This window comes from Diabrotica virgifera, chromosome 9 (assembly GCF_917563875.1).
Source record: "Diabrotica virgifera virgifera chromosome 9, PGI_DIABVI_V3a".
Classification (NCBI taxonomy): Eukaryota; Metazoa; Arthropoda; class Insecta; order Coleoptera; family Chrysomelidae; genus Diabrotica; species Diabrotica virgifera.
The window spans coordinates 37,135,733-37,154,698 of record NC_065451.1 but is presented as its reverse complement, the minus strand read 5'-3'; the positions used below and the strand labels follow the sequence as shown (position 1 = coordinate 37,154,698).

Genomic DNA, 18,966 nt, shown 5'->3' with positions numbered 1-18,966 from the left:
AACCATATGTATAACATGGGAGTGCCTTTTCCTCCCTTGAATGATTACTGCCCTCCGCTACGCGTCGGGCAGTAAACTTCATTCTCGGGAGGAAAAGTAGCACTTTCCTCCCTTGTTACACAAATAGCTATTTTTAATTTTTTGTTTCACATAATCCGACAGTGACGACTGATGTCCACCACAAAATGCATTTTTTGGAGGTGTCTGTCAAAATTTGTCATTGTTGGCTTACTTTTCAATATTTTTCCTTAAAAATGTTTTTCGATATTCTGTGAATTATACTTAATTATGCTTATTTAATTTAAAATAAGTGTACCAGAGTTTCAAAACAAAAAATCACTAAAGTGTGCTTGAAATGTTGATTTTAAACCATACTCTCCCCACCAAGTATTTCTCTATCTAAGTTGTATACAAACTTCCACTACAAGTCAAAATGTTGCCTGCTTTTCTATTTTTTTTTTTTATAAATATATCAAGAAAAAGGTTTTTTTATTCATTCAATTCCATTCAATTCTAAAGTGGGCCCCTTGCAAAAAGTAAAGAACGAAAAAAATTGTTTAATTTTTATAGAAATCGAATTATTAATAATAAATAATAAGAAACATTTCAAATATAAATTTTATTACAGGTGCTTTTCAAGTTTTCTGATTGGCAAAAATGTTTCTAATTCTCAATTCACAAAGTTGATAGGCAGCTAACCGATTCTGTTTCATTGTAGCTATCATTACCTCATACAATTTTTTATGCGAAAAAGAAAACTAAAGGATCTTTCTGCTTCTGTGACTAATTGCGTATTACATATATGACAATATTAAATATTTCCCAGCGATATATTGCATCGGGCTCAAAATTATCAGTCGCATCACTTCTGCAAATCATCAAAAAATCTCACAAGCTTTTTGCGCCGTTTTTCTTTATTTGATGTAGAATAGAGTAGAAAATATGCTTTATTGCCACTGAAAATTATACAATTTTTTGGACAAAGCTTAACAGAGAATCTGAGTCATGTAAATTCCGGAGTTATTCCATAATTGCTGGTAACTAATTTAGATTCTTTAACATAGATTCTTCTGATTTTTTGTAAATCTTTTAGAAGCCCTGATATATTTTTAATCTCCATATCCATACCATAGTTTTTTTTTATTTTTATTTATCCGCATCAACCACTCGGGTTATTAGCGGTACATTTATAATACAAAATAGATAGGTAGAGCAAAAGATACATTTTTAGAATATAAGAATGACAAAAATATGGAGAAACACAACATAACATAACAAAACCTGCCTTGAACCCTTTTTAATCTTAAAAATATGGAAATTATTTAGAGTCTACAAAGAAAAAAAAAATGAATCATAATTTGTTATATAGTTTACAATGATTTACAAAAGATAGAACTTCATTGAATTTTGTGACCAGTGCTTCTTTCAGGCTGTTGGGTATCTTAAATATTGTTTTCGCTGAAGTGTACTCTGGACATTCTATTATTATATGGTTAACTGTGAGAGGTATTTGGCATCTTTGGCACATTGGTGGCGGTTCCTTGGAGATTACGTAGCTGTGGGTAAGTCGTGTGTGTCCAAGCCGGAGGGAGTCTGCTGATAATTACTTGGTGTTTTCTTTTTGGTGGCATAGGAAGATTTTTTGAAGATACGTCTGGTTTAATGGTTTTCAGATTTGTGTTTGTTTGATCCCATATTTCTTGCCAGATTTTTGTTTACATGATTCTTGAATAAAGGTTTAGTGTCAGATTGGTATGCCTGCTGTAGTCGGAATGTTCACATTGTTTATCGCTTCGAACGCCGTTTTGTCTGCTAACTCATTACCAGTTATTCCTACATGGAATGGGACCCACATAAATGAGATGGTTTTCCCAGAAAATTGGAGCTGATGCAACGCGTCTTTAATTAGAAATAGATTGATGTGGGTAGGATAAACATGTTTGATGGCCTGTAAAGAACTTAGTGAATCTGATAATATTAGTATTTGGTTTTCATTTGTATTTTTACAATGATTTAGTGCGTCAAGTATTCCTTGAAGTTCTGCGGTATAAATACTGCAGCCATCAGATAATCTAGTGGCGGAAATTACGTTTTCTGATACAGTAGCAGCAGCTATTCCGTTGCAACTTTTGGAGGCATCGGTAAAGAAAAGTTTGTAAGAAGAGTACTTGAGTAAATTTGTATGATATTGAAGCCTGATCTCAGCAGAGGTGTGTGAATGTTTGTTAGAATTATGTAAGGAGAGGTCTACTATTGGTAAAGAAACTGTCCAGGGGGGTGTCTGATATTTTTTTATGGATGCTAAGGTGTTTTGATTGATGCTATACGGTAATCGTTTAATGCGTTCGTAAAATGGTATTGCCTTGGTGGTGTAATTTCTGTATTGTTCTGGTGGTTCTTCCGATACTAAACTTGCGAGAAAGGTATTTTCCTTTGCGCTTAGAATTTTTGAATTGTAGCATAGTGATAGGTATTGTCTTCTGAGGTATAATGGTATTTCTCCTGCTAGAACTTGGAAGGCTTCTTATTGGAGTAGTTCTAAAGGCTCCAAAGATTAGTCGTAGAGATGTGGTTTGAATGATATCCAGTTTTTTTAGTTGATTTTTGTTTGCTGTTTCATAACACATGCATCCGTAGTCGAGCTTGCTTCTTATTAATGTTTGATATAGCTTTAGGTCTGAACCCCATTTATGATTGGATAACACTCTTAGTAAATTTATTCGTTGTTGACAGGATTGAATTAAATTGTTGATATGTGAAGTCCATGTGAGTTGTGAGTCAAATACTATACCTAAAAATTTGATTTCACGGACTTGTTTCAGAGAATATCCATTTAGACACAGGTTTAGGTTGTATTCCTCTCTTCTTTTGTCAAAGATTATTACTTTAGTCTTCTCAGTTGAAAATGTTAAACCAGTCTCTAAAGACCACTTTTCCAGGCTGTTTAATGTTGTAGAATTTGCCTAGCTAAACCTATATTTTTACTTTTAACATATATTACTAGATCATCAGCATAAGTACTAGCTTTTACAGGAAGCTCTATGTAGTTTGTTACATTATTAATTGCGATTAAGAATAATATTGGGCTTAAGGCCGATCCTTGAGGAATTCCATTATGGAGTGATTTCGATGTTGATATGAATCCATTGGTTTTTACTTGTATGGACCTATTTTGAAGAAAATTTTTGGTAAAAGCGAGAAACTTACCATCTATTTTCCAGTTTTTCATCATTTTGAGAATATAATGCGTCCATGTCGTGTCGACAGCTTTTTTAATGTCAAAAAATATTGCGATTACTTTTTGTTGTTTTGTAAATGCTTTATGAATTTCGGATTCTAGTGCGACAATGTTATCAGTTGTCGATCTGTCTGAACGGTATCCGCTTTGTATTGGAGTAAAAAGGTTTCTGTTTTCCAAGTGCCATTTCAGTCTTTTACTTAATATTCTCTCCATTGCTTTGCATATATTACTGGTGAGCGATATTGGACGATATGAGGATGGTAAGTTTTTTGGCTTATTCATTTTTAAAAATGGAATTATAATTGCTTGACGCCATATTGAAGGGAACTTTTCATTTGTGTAAATATTGTTAAAGATGTCGACTAAAATTTTCTTTGCGGATTCCGGTAATTTCTCAATAAATATAGTTGGAATATCATCAGGTCCTGGAGAAGTTTTTTTAGCATTCTTAGGCTTTCGTTAAGCTCGTCTAGTGTAATAGGCATATTGAGAGGGCATAAAATATCTTCTTTTTCTTTATAAATAAAATATTTTCTTTGTGTTTTAAGAAAATAGAGTTATATTGGCCATTGCTTGAATGTAATTGATATAGTGATCCGCTAAGATTTCTACAATTTTTAGTTTATTTGAAGTAATTAAGTTATCTGTAGTAATGGTGTCGATATGATTAACTTTGTTTGAGCCTTTTATTTTCCTTATTTTCTGCCATATATCACTTATTGGTGTAGATGAATTTATTGACGAGACATAATCGGCCCAGCTTTCTTTCTTAGATTTTTTGATTAGAAATCTGGATCTGGCTCTTAAGGCTCTAAATCTGGCTAAGTTGACTTCGGAATTGTGTTTTTTAAATATATTAAATGAGTGTTTTGTTTGTTTCAAAGAAGTCTCTATTTCGATATTCCACCAGGGTATGGGTGTTTTAGTGGTAGCTTTAGTTTTTCCAATCGCTTCTCTTGCTGAATCAACTATAACATTATTAAAATTTGTTATTGTTGTGTCTACATCTTCTAATATTTTGAAGTCTTCCATTCGTGCAGTTACTAAACTAATGTACTTTTCCCAATCTGCTGACTTTAATTTCCATGTTTCATATGGTCTTGTATTAATGTTTGCGTCTTTAATATGAGTGATTAAAATTGGTAAATGGTCGCTGTCATATAAGTGTGAAAGCGTATTCCACTCAAGTAGTGGTGCTAAAGTTGAATCGCTGAGGGATAAATCAATGGTTGAAAACGTGCCATTGTATGCGTTGAAACGGGTAGGCATTTCCGTATTGAATAGTACTAGTTTGAGGTTGTTAATTATTTCCAATAGAGTTTTGCCATTTTTGTCAGTTTTTTCAGATCCCCAAGATTCGTTATGACAGTTTGTGTCAGCCAGAATTAATTTAAGAGATGGAATTTGTTCCATCACTTTTTGTAGTTCTAGGAGTATGGATTCGTCTGGATGTGGTAGATATATACTGCAAATGTTGATTTTGAAATGATGAAGTACTGACACTGCAACCGCTTCTAAATTTGTGTTTATCGGAATTTCTTTGGACTCGACAGTAGCTTTCACAAAGATACCTACACCACCGCTAGCTATCTGCTGCACCGGTCTACATTTAGTGTAAGATGTATAGTTTTTTAAATTTACTTTATTATTAGAAAGTCGCGTTTCTTGTAAACATATTATTACTAAAGGTGAAATTAGTATTTTTAAGTTTTCGATATGGCTGTAGAAGCCATTTAAATTTCATTGAACTATGAATTTGTTATTGAATAGGGTTACAGTCGCTCTCTTCCTCAGTAACAGAAGAGTAGTTGTCTGTTCCGTTTATCTTTTTTAAAATCCTTGAAATGTTGTTTTTAAGGCGTCGGTCGTTTGCGTTTGCGTGCACCATTTGTAATTCAGCGCTAAGTCCTTCTAGGTCATTAGTATAATCCTTTGCTATTGTTTCAGGCAATTTGGAGCCTATAGCATTTGTAATATAGTCACATAGTTCTGTATATTTTAGTGGGTAAGGAGTAGTGGCTGACGATAAAATGGCTTCTATAGGTTTCATTGAGGTTTCGATGTTAAATGCTTTTTTTATTCTTTTGGGTGCAGATTTCTTTGGAGCTGGAAGTATTATTTTTTGATTTTCTGACTCTATTATTTCAGGGGATGTTGAAATTTGTCTTTTGATAGAAGTATGTGCTACTATGTTGGTAGTATTAGATGATGATTCAGATAGGTTTTGTGAGTTGGAGGAGGTACTTGGTGGTGGGTTGGTTATAGAAGTAGGAGGAGTACTAGATTGATGAGCAGTTGGAGAGTCTGATGTAATTGATTTTTGATTTATTGGATAATTTTCTGTTTCAGAAATATTAACATTCATAGGTTGAGATACCTGGTCAAGATTTTGTTCATTAATTGATTCAGTAGTGCAATTTTCATCTTTATGCCCTGTGGTATTACATTTAGAGCAATTTAGACCATCTAAGGAAAGATAAATTCTGTAAGGGGTATTGTCGTGAGATATTAGAAGTGAATTTGGGATAGAATTATTAATTGTTGGAGCAACAAATACTTGACGCCTAAAGCTCAATATATGACTGTATTCAGACTCAGGCATGCCAACTTTTAAAAATTTTATTTTAGACACTGCAGTAAGCTCCAATTTTTTGAGCTCTTCTTCGATTATAGTATTTGGAATACTGGGACAGACACCTGATATCACTAGTCGGCTTGCAGGAGTAATTAATCTTCTGATCTCTATGTCGTTTCCTTGTATTGAAACGGATTTGTGATTATGTAGTAAATTTTCTACGATTGTGGTGTTACTAAGATAGATGCATACTCGGTTGTTTGAGATTCTGAACGCGAAGATGATATTTTTTGGTTGTACTAAAGTTCCTATTGCTGTTATGTATTCATGTATTTTTATGTCTGGTACAGATGACAAAACGACTGTTTGTTGCTTGGTGGGGAAGTTACAATTGGTTACGGCGTTGGAATAAGTAATTGTTGAAGATGTTGAAGAGGTAGTTGGTGTTGATAGTAGTTTGGTATGAGTTAAATTATTACTATCCATTTTTAATTTTTGCTTTCTTCATTTGAAGGAAATTTTCTAGAGCCGCTCCTGACTTAACGTAATTAAGCCGGTTATTCGGCGTTTTTATTTTAAATAAAAATGGATTTTCTGTTGGTTAGGTTTCAGCAATATTCTTTAAGAAATGGTTTGATATGGTCGAAATGAAAATTGTACTTACAATTTTTCTTCTCTGTACTTAGAAACCACTTTAAACTTCACTCTTATTACAAACTTGTTTTCTAATTATTGGTATAAACCAACAAAAAACACGTTTAATCGGAGCTGAAATGTATCGATACTTTTATAACGAGTTCCAGGGCCGGGGTCCATACCATAGTTTTATCTGACTGCACTGTAGTATTTGACTCCTGTGATTTATTGCTGTTAAAATTTTAAACCAAATCGATTAATGGTCATAATATTAAATATAGCCGAGTATTAATTAAACGCATTATGGGCATAAAGTGAAAAGCAAAAAAAAACGGGAAAAATTACGTCTTTGGTCTGGTCGACGCCGGGCCCGGTAAAATGTACCGGCTATCCCGCCCCCTCGGCGGCCCTGTTTCATAGCGACTATCAATGTTAATTTTTGGTCCGAGAAATATAGTGATGGTAACGAATTTGAAACACAATCCCTAGTCTTTATAATTGTGTTTGCAAATGAGTGAAGCGGCGGCAGATGAAACGTCAGGAAATAATAATTCCAGACCACAGTCTATAAGCAATAAAACCAATCCATGATTTTTAAATGTTTAAACTTAATCCACTTATGCAAGTTGTTATTTTCCTTAACAGTAAACTCTAGGTATACACAAAATGGATTACTTCATACGCTAGACCGTAATAGGAGAATAAAAACGCATCCAGAAAAATTTCAAGAAACTCCAGAAAAATTTGAAATTCTTATTACATGTGAAGAGCGAGTGTACGATCAAGTCTTAGAATATATGGAAAATAAAACTCCCACTGAAAATTCCATAGTACATGTTGTCAATATTGATATACAGGATAATTTGGAAGAAGCTACTATTGGAGCCTTTTTAATTACTGACCTATGCCTAATGGTAAGTGTGTAAATATTACTTGTATTCTAGAATTTGTTGCATCCTTACCTTCTCTAATGTAAGGTCTACCTTTATGTGTTTTTTTTTTCAAGAAATTAAATGAAGTGGCGATGAAGTACCCAGGGCCGTAACTACGATGTTGGCGTCCCCGGGGCAAACGTGACCTGGGACCCCCACGGAGGGTATCGGGGGTTTACCCCCCAGAGGAGGGGGGGGGGGTAAACCCTCCATCTCTCATCTGGAAAACGTTTTACGAAGTTGATTGCTTTATTTTAAAGGTCTTGTTCGTTGGCATATAAAATAAAATCAGGTTGAACAATTCGGCAGGTATCTAACAATGCTTAGATTCCTTGAAAGCGAGTGTCTAGCTGATGGCATAATGTATCGATCATTGAGTAAAACACGGTTACTTTAAAGCATGACTTAGGATCTTGAAGTCTTTTATCTTCGCACAGTTCATCGAAATGTTTTTTCGTCTTCAAAGAAGGTTTCAAATTGTCCTTTCATTTCAGTTAGTTTTAAGAGGCTCTCTTCAAGTAAACTGTAAGCTGTTAAAAGGTCGAAAGATTTTGATTGCAGTATTTTCAAGACTATGTTGAGGATTTCAAGGATTTTATTTTGTACAACTAGTAACAAAACAAATTTTAATTATTCTATTTTCTATTTTTCAGTTGCGTTGCTTTGTGCTGATTCATTTCTTTTGTTAATTGTCAGAACTAGACTTGAAAGGCACTTCAAAACATCGCAAAATCTGTATTTCAATGTATTGGCTGCATCAGATCTTCCAGTCCAGCGTGTTGAATTGAGAGGTTTTAGAGTCACTTTCGAGGAACATCTTTCAGATTGGTATGAGGATTTCAGTGCCTCCCAACGAACGATACTGTTCGTTGAGAGTTGGAAAAATATGAAGATATGAAGGTTTAAAAAATCAAAAATGAATAACCATTTTCAATTTCGTTGCAAAACGAAAATACAGCCGAACCATATTCCAGTCCAATCAGAGAGTGCTGCAAGCACCTCTACCGGTTTCGAAACTTATTAGTCTCTCATCAGGAGGCACATATGCTGCTCTCCCTGATCCAACCAAAACAAACCCCAGCGTGCAGTCCCGAATTGCAACGAACGAAATGGCATAGATGCCCTAGCGGCAACTGCTAGCAAAAGACTAAGTTTTCACTCTAATGGCATATAACATATCCCACCAGAATGAAAACAATGGGAACCTTCTCTGGTTACACCTCCGAGGCTTCTACAATTTGCAAGCCATACGGATGCTGAGACTAAGGAAGATGAGGGAATTCTACAATTTACAATTCACGTCACATCTGCTCAGCGCGGTAAAGTTCCAACGAGACTGGTTCCCTTCATACTCCACACAGAGTAAATGTAAATCAAAAATGAATAACCATTTTCAATTTCGTTGCAAAACGAAAATACAGCCGAACCATATTCCAGTCCAATCAGAGAGTGCTGCAAGCACCTCTACCGGTTTCGAAACTTATTAGTCTCTCATCAGGAGGCACATATGCTGCTCTCCCTGATCCAACCAAAACAAACCCCAGCGTGCAGTCCCGAATTGCAACGAACGAAATGGCATAGATGCCCTAGCGGCAACTGCTAGCAAAAGACTAAGTTTTCACTCTAATGGCATATAACATATCCCACCAGAATGAAAACAATGGGAACCTTCTCTGGTTACACCTCCGAGGCTTCTACAATTTGCAAGCCATACGGATGCTGAGACTAAGGAAGATGAGGGAATTCTACAATTTACAATTCACGTCACATCTGCTCAGCGCGGTAAAGTTCCAACGAGCATCCGTATGGCTTGCAAATTGTAGAAGCCTCGGAGGTGTAACCAGAGAAGGTTCCCATTGTTTTCATTCTGGTGGGATATGTTATATGCCATTAGAGTGAAAACTTAGTCTCATATGAAGGTTTATTTAGAGAAAATACAGTAAGAGGTAAACCAGATTGCTGAGAAGATACAGGAAATTGAAAAGATGGGAAAAAATTCTAGAATGCGTTAAAACTCGATATGGTAAAAGTGGAAGAAAAATTGAAGGAGACAGGATAATATCAAAAAGGAGTAACGTCAGAAAGTAACTGTATACAGCTCTAATGAGAGCAGAATTCAATTTGGCGGGGATTTAATTTAGAAAACGATATCCGATACCTTTCATTAAAATCTTAAAAAACAAATTCCAACATATGCTGAACTTCGAAGACTGCAAAGAAATTATAAGAAGCAATCTAAAAGACGGAGCTGCTTTGTGGTTTGAAAGCAAAGAAAATAAGGTGACTTTATGGAGAGATTTTGAGACAAAATTTTTGTATAATGGTGCAGGTGAAACAGGTTAAAATCAATCATTGAAGTTGTTAGAATTAATATGCCGTGTACTTATTACAATCGGACAACTCGAAGTAGAACTTGATTGAAAGTACTTTAAAAAGTTTATTTGACCTCGTTACAATCTATGCACAACCAACCAAACGGGGGCCCCTGCGGAGGCTCTCTTGGCTGGGGGCCTCGGGGCGCTGCCCCGGTTGCCCCAATGCTAATTACAGCCCTGGAAGTACCCACAGGGTCCATTGAACTGCCAATTTCCTGTTTATGTACATTTTTTTACGTTTCAGACCTTACGAGACATTTCTGGAAATTTCGATGATGTCTATACTGTATTTCACGTTAAGAACGGAACGTTTGGCTTATGCAGATCAGTGTTGCCAAATCTCTCAGGCACGTGTTGCTACTAAACTGCCGATATACGATTCATTCTAATCAAACGGCGTGGCATCGGCGCGCTTCTGACGTCCATAAGAAATACGTCCCTATCGGAAAAATTAATATCGAATACTCAGTACTAAAATTAGATAACAAAATCCTGGAAAGGGTGGAACACTTTAGATATCTGGGTAGCTGGATTGACTGCAGGGTTGAAAGTGATTAGGAAATTTCGACCAGAATAAAACTTGCACGAAAAAGCTTTATTAACTGGCGTTCTGTATTGCGCAGTAGAAGTCTTTCATTGACCACACGTCTAAAAGTATTGAAGTGCTACGTCTGGTCCGTTTTGTTCTATGGATGTAAAACTTCGACAAAAAAAGTGAAGAATCTCAACAAATTAGAAGCGTTCGAGTCGTGGTGTTACCGTCGCATGCTCAGAATCCCATGGACAGCACACATATCCAACGAACGTGTGCTGGAAACCATGCACAAACAGCGAGAATTGATCAACGTCATAAAAATGAGAAAGGTTCATTACTTCGGTCACATAATGAGAGGACCTAAACATCGCTTACTCCGGTTGATCATTCAGGGTAGGAAGCTTTGACTTCAAAAAATCAAGCCGGCAGGCATGGTCCCTGTTGCGGAAAATTGGAGGAGCTAACCAGCTGGAATCCAGAGAATCTAAAATGTCTCCTAACAAGGTTGCCTCCCATATATGTAGTATCTCTATCCAGAGCTCCACGAGATCGAACACATACTACCAACGTGAAAAGAGACTTAAGGGTATTAAAACAAATGAACAGAACGAACTCCGAATATTCAGCAAGAATACTTATTTCTGAAATCACACATGCGGTGAAAGAAATGAAATCAGGTAAAGCAGCTGGGTTTGATGGTATCCATCCTGAGTTATTGATACACAGTGGTGCATACACGAAACAGTGGCTTGCAATGTTCTTTAGTGATATACTTCAGTCAGGTAACATTCCTTTCTCACTTAAGCGAATATAGTATATTAAGTATGGAGAACGGTAAGGGTTTTATACCGATCGAAGACAATTGTTTGGAGGAGGAGTGGAGCGACGACTCGAATTATTGTCTGAGATCGGTTACCCTTAACGTTCGACATGCTTATAACGTTTTTTGCACGATTGATACCATTATAAATTATAAAATTAAACATTTTCGTCATATTGACTAGTTTCATTCATTTTATCAAGATAGATACTTTGGTTGTTAGGTAGTAACTAGGGTGCATAACAACAATGGAGAATTGAGTTTTTATTTAGTTGTCAATAATTTTAAGTACAATTTTGATTATTATAAATTAAAATATGAGCGAAAGTGAATTTGAAGAAATTGAACGGGCTTGAGAAGAAGGGTGTTCCGCAATTATTCCCGAAAAATCCAAAATCCGTTATCAAAATACCTACCAAAGTTTTAAAAAATGGTGCGAATGCAAGAATTTAAGAATCGAAGAAAAGACGATTGGCATATTTCGTTCAAAGACATATGCAGTTGAAAGCTCCTGGAAGCCTCTGGGCAGAATATTCAATGATTAAATCCACCGTTTTTCTTTATGATGGCATCGATAGTTCCAAGTTTTCAACTTCGATCGCGTATTTGAAGAGAAAAAATGTTGGCTATAGGCCTAAGAAAGCGAGCATTTTTACACGGGAGCAATTTGAAAAATTTCTGATGGAAGCACCGAATGAAGAATTTCTAGTTCACAAGGTAATATAAGCTAGTTTAGGTAAAAGAAATACTCTAATGAAGATTTTTTCATAATTTGTAGGTCGCAATGATATTGGGAATATCTGGTGCGTGTAGAAGAGAAGAATTGTATAATATTACTATGAATGACATCCAACAAACCGATGGTTTAGTGATTGTAAAAGTACCCAATACAAAAACGAACATCCAGCGTACTTTTACAGTCGTTAATAAACCAGACGATAAAATTCCATATTTAGAAATTCTGCAAAAGTATATAAAACTTCGTCCATTACAAGTAAAATTAAATCATTAATTTGTTCTTAAGATACGCCAAAGGAAAATGTTGTGCTCAAACAATAGGGAAAGGGACAATCGGGGGCTGGCCTTCTCAAAATGCCAAATTCTTAAATTTGCCTAATCCCGAGAACTATACTGGCCATTCGTTCAGGAGGACATCAGCAACGCTTTTGGCTAATAAAGGTGTTGATGTCCTCGGATTAAAGCGTCATGGAGGTTGGCGTTCATCGACAGTGGCAGAAAGCTATGTAGAAGATTCTCTTCAAAATAAAATAGATTTTGCCGAAAAAATATTGTGCAATACTAGTAATACTACTAATGTATGCGATTCTGCAGGAGTTTCTGTTAGAAGTGAAACCACAGCCCAAACAAGTGGGATTTCATTAAATAATTTAACAAATTGTACCATAAGTTTCAATATTAATAAATAATTCGTTAGTTTTCTTTATTCTTTCAAAAAATAAATTAAAATTAAGAGATTTTTTAACTCGACGGTAAGTGAATTACTTACCGTCGAGTTGGAGTACTTACCGTCAAATTGGATTACTTACCGTCGAGTTGCTAGTAAATGTCACCTACTGACGTAAAATCTGTCACGGTAAACAGTCAAAAATGATCAATCGTGCAAAAAAGATAATTACAATTCCGAAACCGGGCAAATCAAACGATAAGCCAGAAAACTACCGCCCCATAGCTCTACTCAGCATGGTATATAAACTATTAGAAAAGCTTCTCCTCAACAGAATTACTCACAGGATACTAGAAAATGTCCCTTGAACAAGCTGGCTTCCGCCCTCATCGAAGCTGTACGGACCAAGTGCTGTAATTAACAACTTTTATAGAAGCTAGTTTTCAAAAGAAACAAAAGACAGCAACAGTATTTATAGATCTAACAGCAGCATATGATACTGTTTGGAGACAGGGATTAATATATAAACTGGCCCGTATTATCCCCTGCAGAAAGATAATTAACATCATTGACAACATGCTGACAAACAGAGCCTTCCAGGTTATAATGGGAAAGGAGACGAGTAGACAGATGAAACTTAACAATGGCCTTCCACAAGGTTCTGTCCTTGCCCCTTTACTTTTCAGCCTCTATATTGGTGACATGCCTGAAACCGAATCTCGAAAGTTTGGATATGCTGACGACTGGACCCTTGCAATAAGCCACCAATCTTTAGAAACTACAGAAATCACTCTCACGAATGACTTATCCATCCTCAGCGAATACCTTAAGAAATGGAGACTACAACCAAGTACTACAAAAACTGAAGTATCAGCTTTTCATCTCAACAACAAGCTGGCAAACAGAGAATTGCGAGTGTATTTTAATAACAAGCTGTTGAAACACAATAAATACCCGAAATACCTTGGGGTTACTCTAGACAGAGCGTTCACATTCAGAGAACCCCTGACGAAAACGGCAGCAAAATTGAAAACACGCAACAATATAATACAGAAACTCTGCGGGACTACATGGGGTCCACAGCATCAACTTTAAGATCCTCTGCTCTTGGCCTGATATATCCGGTGGCAGAATACTGTGCACCAGTGTGGCTAAATAGCAGGCACACCCACCTGGTCGACACCCAACTAGACCGTGCTATGCGCATGATAACAGGCACAATTAAGCCCACCCCTACAATGTGGCTACCTACCCTTAGTAATATAACACCACCCAACCTACGCCGCGAACATGCATTGGTTAAAGAATATAACAAAATAATGGACAGTCGCCAGCTTCTAGTCCACAACGACATCCCCGATATTTTTGGAAACCGTCTCCGATCCAGGTTACCCCCTCTACAATCTGCTCAAGTGCTGCAACAATCCAACTTTGACTTAAATACCCGATGGAGAGAAGATTGGGAAAGTAAGACAGATCCGCATTACCATAGTCTACCGGACATCATAGGAAAACCTAGCGAATTTGAACGTCCCCGTAAGATTTGGGCATCCCTTGATCGAATTCGAACAAACTGTGGAAGATGCGCCGACTCCCTCTACAGATGGGCTAAACTTCCCTCGCCTTCTTGTGACTGCGGCGCTGCAAGATAGACGATCAGTCACATTGTTCAGGACTGTCCACGCAGAGCATACACAGGCGACCCTATAGACTTTGTAATGGCAACCGAAGGGTCAATCGAATATATAAAAAAACTGGACATCTGTTTGTGATGCATTGTATAATGCATAAATCTAAATATATTCTGTGATGTACTTAAGCCATACGCTAAAAAAAAATTCAAAGCAAAATCGAAGGAAAACGCTGGGTTGGAAGAAAACTGTCCTGGCTGCGTAACATTGGACAATGGACAGGTCGAACGGTCGAGGAATTGTTTCATATAGCTGCCGATCGAGGAACATTTCATCAGCTTGTTAATACGACGATAGCCAACGCTCGAAAACAAGCACGGCACACAAAGAAGAAGATCTAAGCAACGTTTCGGTCTTAAAGTGAAATGCTCTGTAGAACAAACTATTTATTTAAATTCTTCTTCCTTTTCGTCAAGGGACTTTTCTATATTGAATAAATCTTACGAAACTGTGGCAACACTGCTACTCCTTTTATAGTTATTTACGCCAAATAACTGGTCTATCAGAGAGCGCCTTGTAGCTGAAAACTCGATGTGGTAGATTAAAGCCGGATTCATGTTAGGACGGGACGTGTATGATACGGGCCGTGGAACAATAGACGGCGCACGTCCCGTTGTACTATAAACTACGCAATTTTTCTTTCATATCACACGATTCTTCAACGTACCCCGCAAGACAGCCGTGCCGTCCACGTCCTGTCGGTCCTGTCCTAAGATCTTCTTCTTAAGATGCCGAAACCGTTTGTCGATCGTTGGCTCTCATGTTGCCCAGCATATTAACAATCATTGTCTTATTTACAGCCTCACGAAATAGTTCAGTGCTAGTTTTCCCAAACCATTGGCGTAGGTTTTTAAGCCAAGAAGTTGTATGACGGCCCACACTTCTTTTTCCCATTATTTTACCTTTCATGACAAGGGAAAGTATGTCATATTTTTCTGGGTGACGCATTATATGACCAAAGTATTCCAATTTACGCCTTTTAACCGTGTTCACAACTTTTATTCAAACGTTGCAAAACCCTTTCGTTTGTGACTCTTTCTACCCAACTGATCTTCAGAATACAGCGGTAGACCCACATCTCAAATGCTTCTAGGTTCTTCAAAATCGATTCTGTCAGGGTCAATGCTTCAACCCCGTAAAGTAGTACTGGGAATATATAAAATCTAACCATTCTTATGCAAAGTTCTAAATTGCGATCATGACTGCAAAGGATTTTCTTAAATTTCATAAAACTTACGCGTCCGTAGACGCGATACACTTCAGATATACAAGATAAATTACGCGTTCAATCGAGTCATTACCAATTGTTACGTTATAGTTATTATTATTTACGGTTACCTGTTTACTATTAACCATAAACTTTGTTTTTCTTGCGTTGAATCGTGAGTCCATATACCGCACACATCGCCACTATTCGGTTCAATAACGCTTGAAGATGCTCAATTGATCATGTCACTAACAAGGTTTCATCTGCGTATCTGATATTGTTTATAAGCACGCCATTAATGATTATAACATCTTTTGCGTTTTCCAACACTTCATTTAAGATCGTTTCAGCGTAAAGATTAAACAACAGTGGTGACAATATACATCCTTGTCGAACTCCACGCTTGATTTTTACTTCTTCAGAGCACTTATTCCTAACCCTAACACAAGCAGCCTGGCCCCAATACAAATTTGCGATGAGTCTAATGTCCTTACCGTCCGGACCGGAAGTTTTGAGAATATGTAGCATTTTTTCATGGCGAACTTTATCAAAATCAATCGCGCACATGAAACGTCATGATTTACATCTCTGCATCTTTATTAACTCTAACAACGTGTTTTTTTTTGTTAAAAAATGAATATATTTCAGCAATAGTTTTATAGTGATCAATATCACCTAAAGTTGCAACCAAATTGGTCGTATGATAGGCCTTCTTAGGATTGTGTTAAAATGATTTATTAATATTGTTATCACAAAATACCAGTAATAGTTAATATTTATACAGATTTCTTATAATATATATTTTAAAATAAACGTATTCTATTGCAGATAGCTAGAGCAGAGGACCTGGATAATGAAATCGAAGAAGTATTACATAATTTCGAAGAAAAATCTAACAGATCTATTTTACATAGTATAGTATTTAATTAGCCAATTATGTTATTTATTTTTTAATTGATTAACCTGATACAGTTTCAGTGAAATATACCATAATGCAGAGCTAACTGTAATCTTATTTTAACAAGGCTAAAATTGGAAATAAAGGGAATTAATTGTATTTTTAATGCAATAAAAATATATATTTTAATAAAAAACATATACACTTAAAGTAAATATAGGCTTGTTTTTTTAATGCTGGTCTTGACAAAACGACAGTTATATGAAACGCTAGAAGAAGATGCTGAGAAAATCTCGGGAGAAGATATACACACACACCCAAACTTATATTATGGAATCACCTGATATTTCTTACTATTTCATGCGAATTAAAAAAAAACGAACACACGAAGTCAAACAATATTTATTTTAAAGCAATTTAATAACAAATACATAACAATTAAATAAATCAATAAAGTATTTAACAAACAAATTGATGCGATATTTACGTGCGGTATCCGGGGTGACCAGACGTGATCGTATAAGAAATGAAGACATACGTGAAAGGTGCGGTGTTGGAAGGACCTTAGACAGACTTGAAACGAAACAGTTATCGTGGTTCGGACATATGGCGAGAATGAGTGAAGGTAGAACTGCAAAGAGGGTATGGAAAGCGGCATCTGACAACAAACGACGAAGAGGCAGGCCAGCAAGAACGTGGAATGCAAATATTGGAAAGGCTTGCGGAAAAAGAAATATTGGGTAGAGAAGCAGAAAGACTAGCTACCGACCGAAAGGCATGGAGACGTCTCATTTCTCCACTTACCTCGACACCGTAAGGTACAAGAGGACGGCTTAAGTAAGTAAGTAACAAACAAATTGAAAGTAGTTGTTTTAAAGTCAATAGCATACAAAATTTCAATGTAAAACGAATAATGTTTAAATTGTTTTGTATTTTTTTTTTTGTATTTTGTGGTAGTTGGTGTTATCACCTCTAGACCTTAAGCAAGCTTCAGTTTGCGTGGGCACGCCCCTAATCAAATTATCAACATTTTGTTGTGGTAGGTTGCTCCATCCTTTAAGAGCAGCTTGCACTAGCCGTGCGGTGTCTTGTGTATTATTCCGGAGAACTCTAATTTTTCTTTAAAGCATATCCCACAAATACTCTATAGAATTAAGCTCGGGTGAGCAATCAGGCCATTCCAAACAAGAGATACCTTCTGCTTCACTGATGTTTGTAGTCACTCTAATGGTGTGTAGAGGTCCATTATCATGCAATAAAATTAAATTTTCTCCTGTTGCACCTCTCCAGACCCTGACTACAGGTTATCAACATACCTGTGAGCAGTTAAAGTTGATTGGATGAAAATTAAAGGAGTTTTTTACGGATCACAATTCCTCTCCAGAACATTACACTTCCCCTAGTATATTTGTGACCAGATCTGACAGTTTTTGTTCTTGCTTGTCTTCCTCGACCTCTAAGTATACGATTTCGTGGGTCATCTGATTTTACACAAATCCTGAATTTTTTTGAAAATAGCACATTTTGTCAATTCCCAATGTTCCAGTTTTGGTGGTGAAGACACCAATTTAGGCGACCAATCTTGTGCTGCCTGGATAACTCGGGATCCCATAACTATTTCCTGCTGTATACTTCTTGGTACGAACTCTTTTTCTTACCGTTTCAACGCAAACAGTTACACCTGTAGCTTCCAAAAGCTGCCTTTGGAGCTGCAGATGAAAATTGGTTGGGTGTCTTCCAGCTGATTGGACAATTAAACGATCGTGGAGAGTCGTTATTACTTTCGGCGACTTTCCCTTGCTCTATTTTTGAGCTTTCCTAGTTCCTGTTACCTAGCATAGGTTTAGGACAGAACGCCCTGTATTACGCCTAGCTCTACAGTTATGTCCCTCTGAGAACATTACTTTCTCCACAAGACCAATAATCTTTCCTCGTTGTAAGTTCTGTAACCCCACATGAGGCATATTTTCGTTTTTGGACGCAAAAGTTAGTTTATTTATTTTCGTTCAATTTGCAACTCAAGCAAATAACCTATACCGTACCGAGCTGTACTATCCGATTGTCTTATATATGGACGGCGTTATGCATAACTCGACCAAGCGCCATTTCTTTAAAATCGAGATAACAACGGATTCTGGTGACACATAACTAAAACTATCTTGGAAAAAATCCCTGTTATTGTCACATTAACGGTTACTAAGAAAAACAAAATTAAACCAAGCGACATTCTATCTATTAAGGGTTTTTAGTTTTGCATAACAAGGCTATTCGCGGTGTGCAAGTACTTGGAAAGGGAAACGAGAAACGACCGTGCGCGAGTCGCGGAGAAATATTGCAACTATTTAAATAATTCATATTGTCAATTGAAATTGTCAAATTGACGTATATTTCATACCTTCTGTCATTGACGCAGAAAAATTATATATTGCTCCACAATATTGATATGATATGCAATTATTATATAAAGGTAAATTTAATTAATTGTATTTTGCTTGCAGTACTGCATTTTAATAACTGATTTTATTTACTACATACAATTGTTTACGTTTGCTAAACATAACCTGCATCTTATTTTTTCTTCTTATTATTTTTTTGGACTATGGTCTTGACAATTATCCAGCAACCAGGACTAATATAATTGGCCAATATAA

The 18,966-nt window shown here is 36.4% G+C and overlaps 2 protein-coding genes across 2 annotated transcripts in view; both read left to right on the top strand.

The window, feature by feature from the left end:
• LOC126892432 (RNA polymerase II subunit A C-terminal domain phosphatase SSU72) overlaps nucleotides 1-16,530 on the top strand; it is a 46,340-nt gene extending 29,810 nt beyond the window's left edge. Inside the window, exons 2-3 of the mRNA XM_050661960.1 lie at nucleotides 7,108-7,366; nucleotides 16,246-16,530. Coding sequence (XP_050517917.1) covers nucleotides 7,108-7,366; nucleotides 16,246-16,347 — 361 coding nt within the window. The 3' untranslated portion in view covers nucleotides 16,348-16,530. The remainder of the gene's footprint in view (nucleotides 1-7,107; nucleotides 7,367-16,245) is intronic.
• Nucleotides 16,531-18,763: 2,233 nt separating this feature from the next.
• LOC114340562 (proton-coupled amino acid transporter-like protein CG1139) overlaps nucleotides 18,764-18,966 on the top strand; it is a 212,350-nt gene continuing 212,147 nt past the window's right edge. Inside the window, exon 1 of the mRNA XM_050661956.1 lies at nucleotides 18,764-18,782. The gene's annotated coding sequence lies outside the window, so the exon portion shown is untranslated. The remainder of the gene's footprint in view (nucleotides 18,783-18,966) is intronic.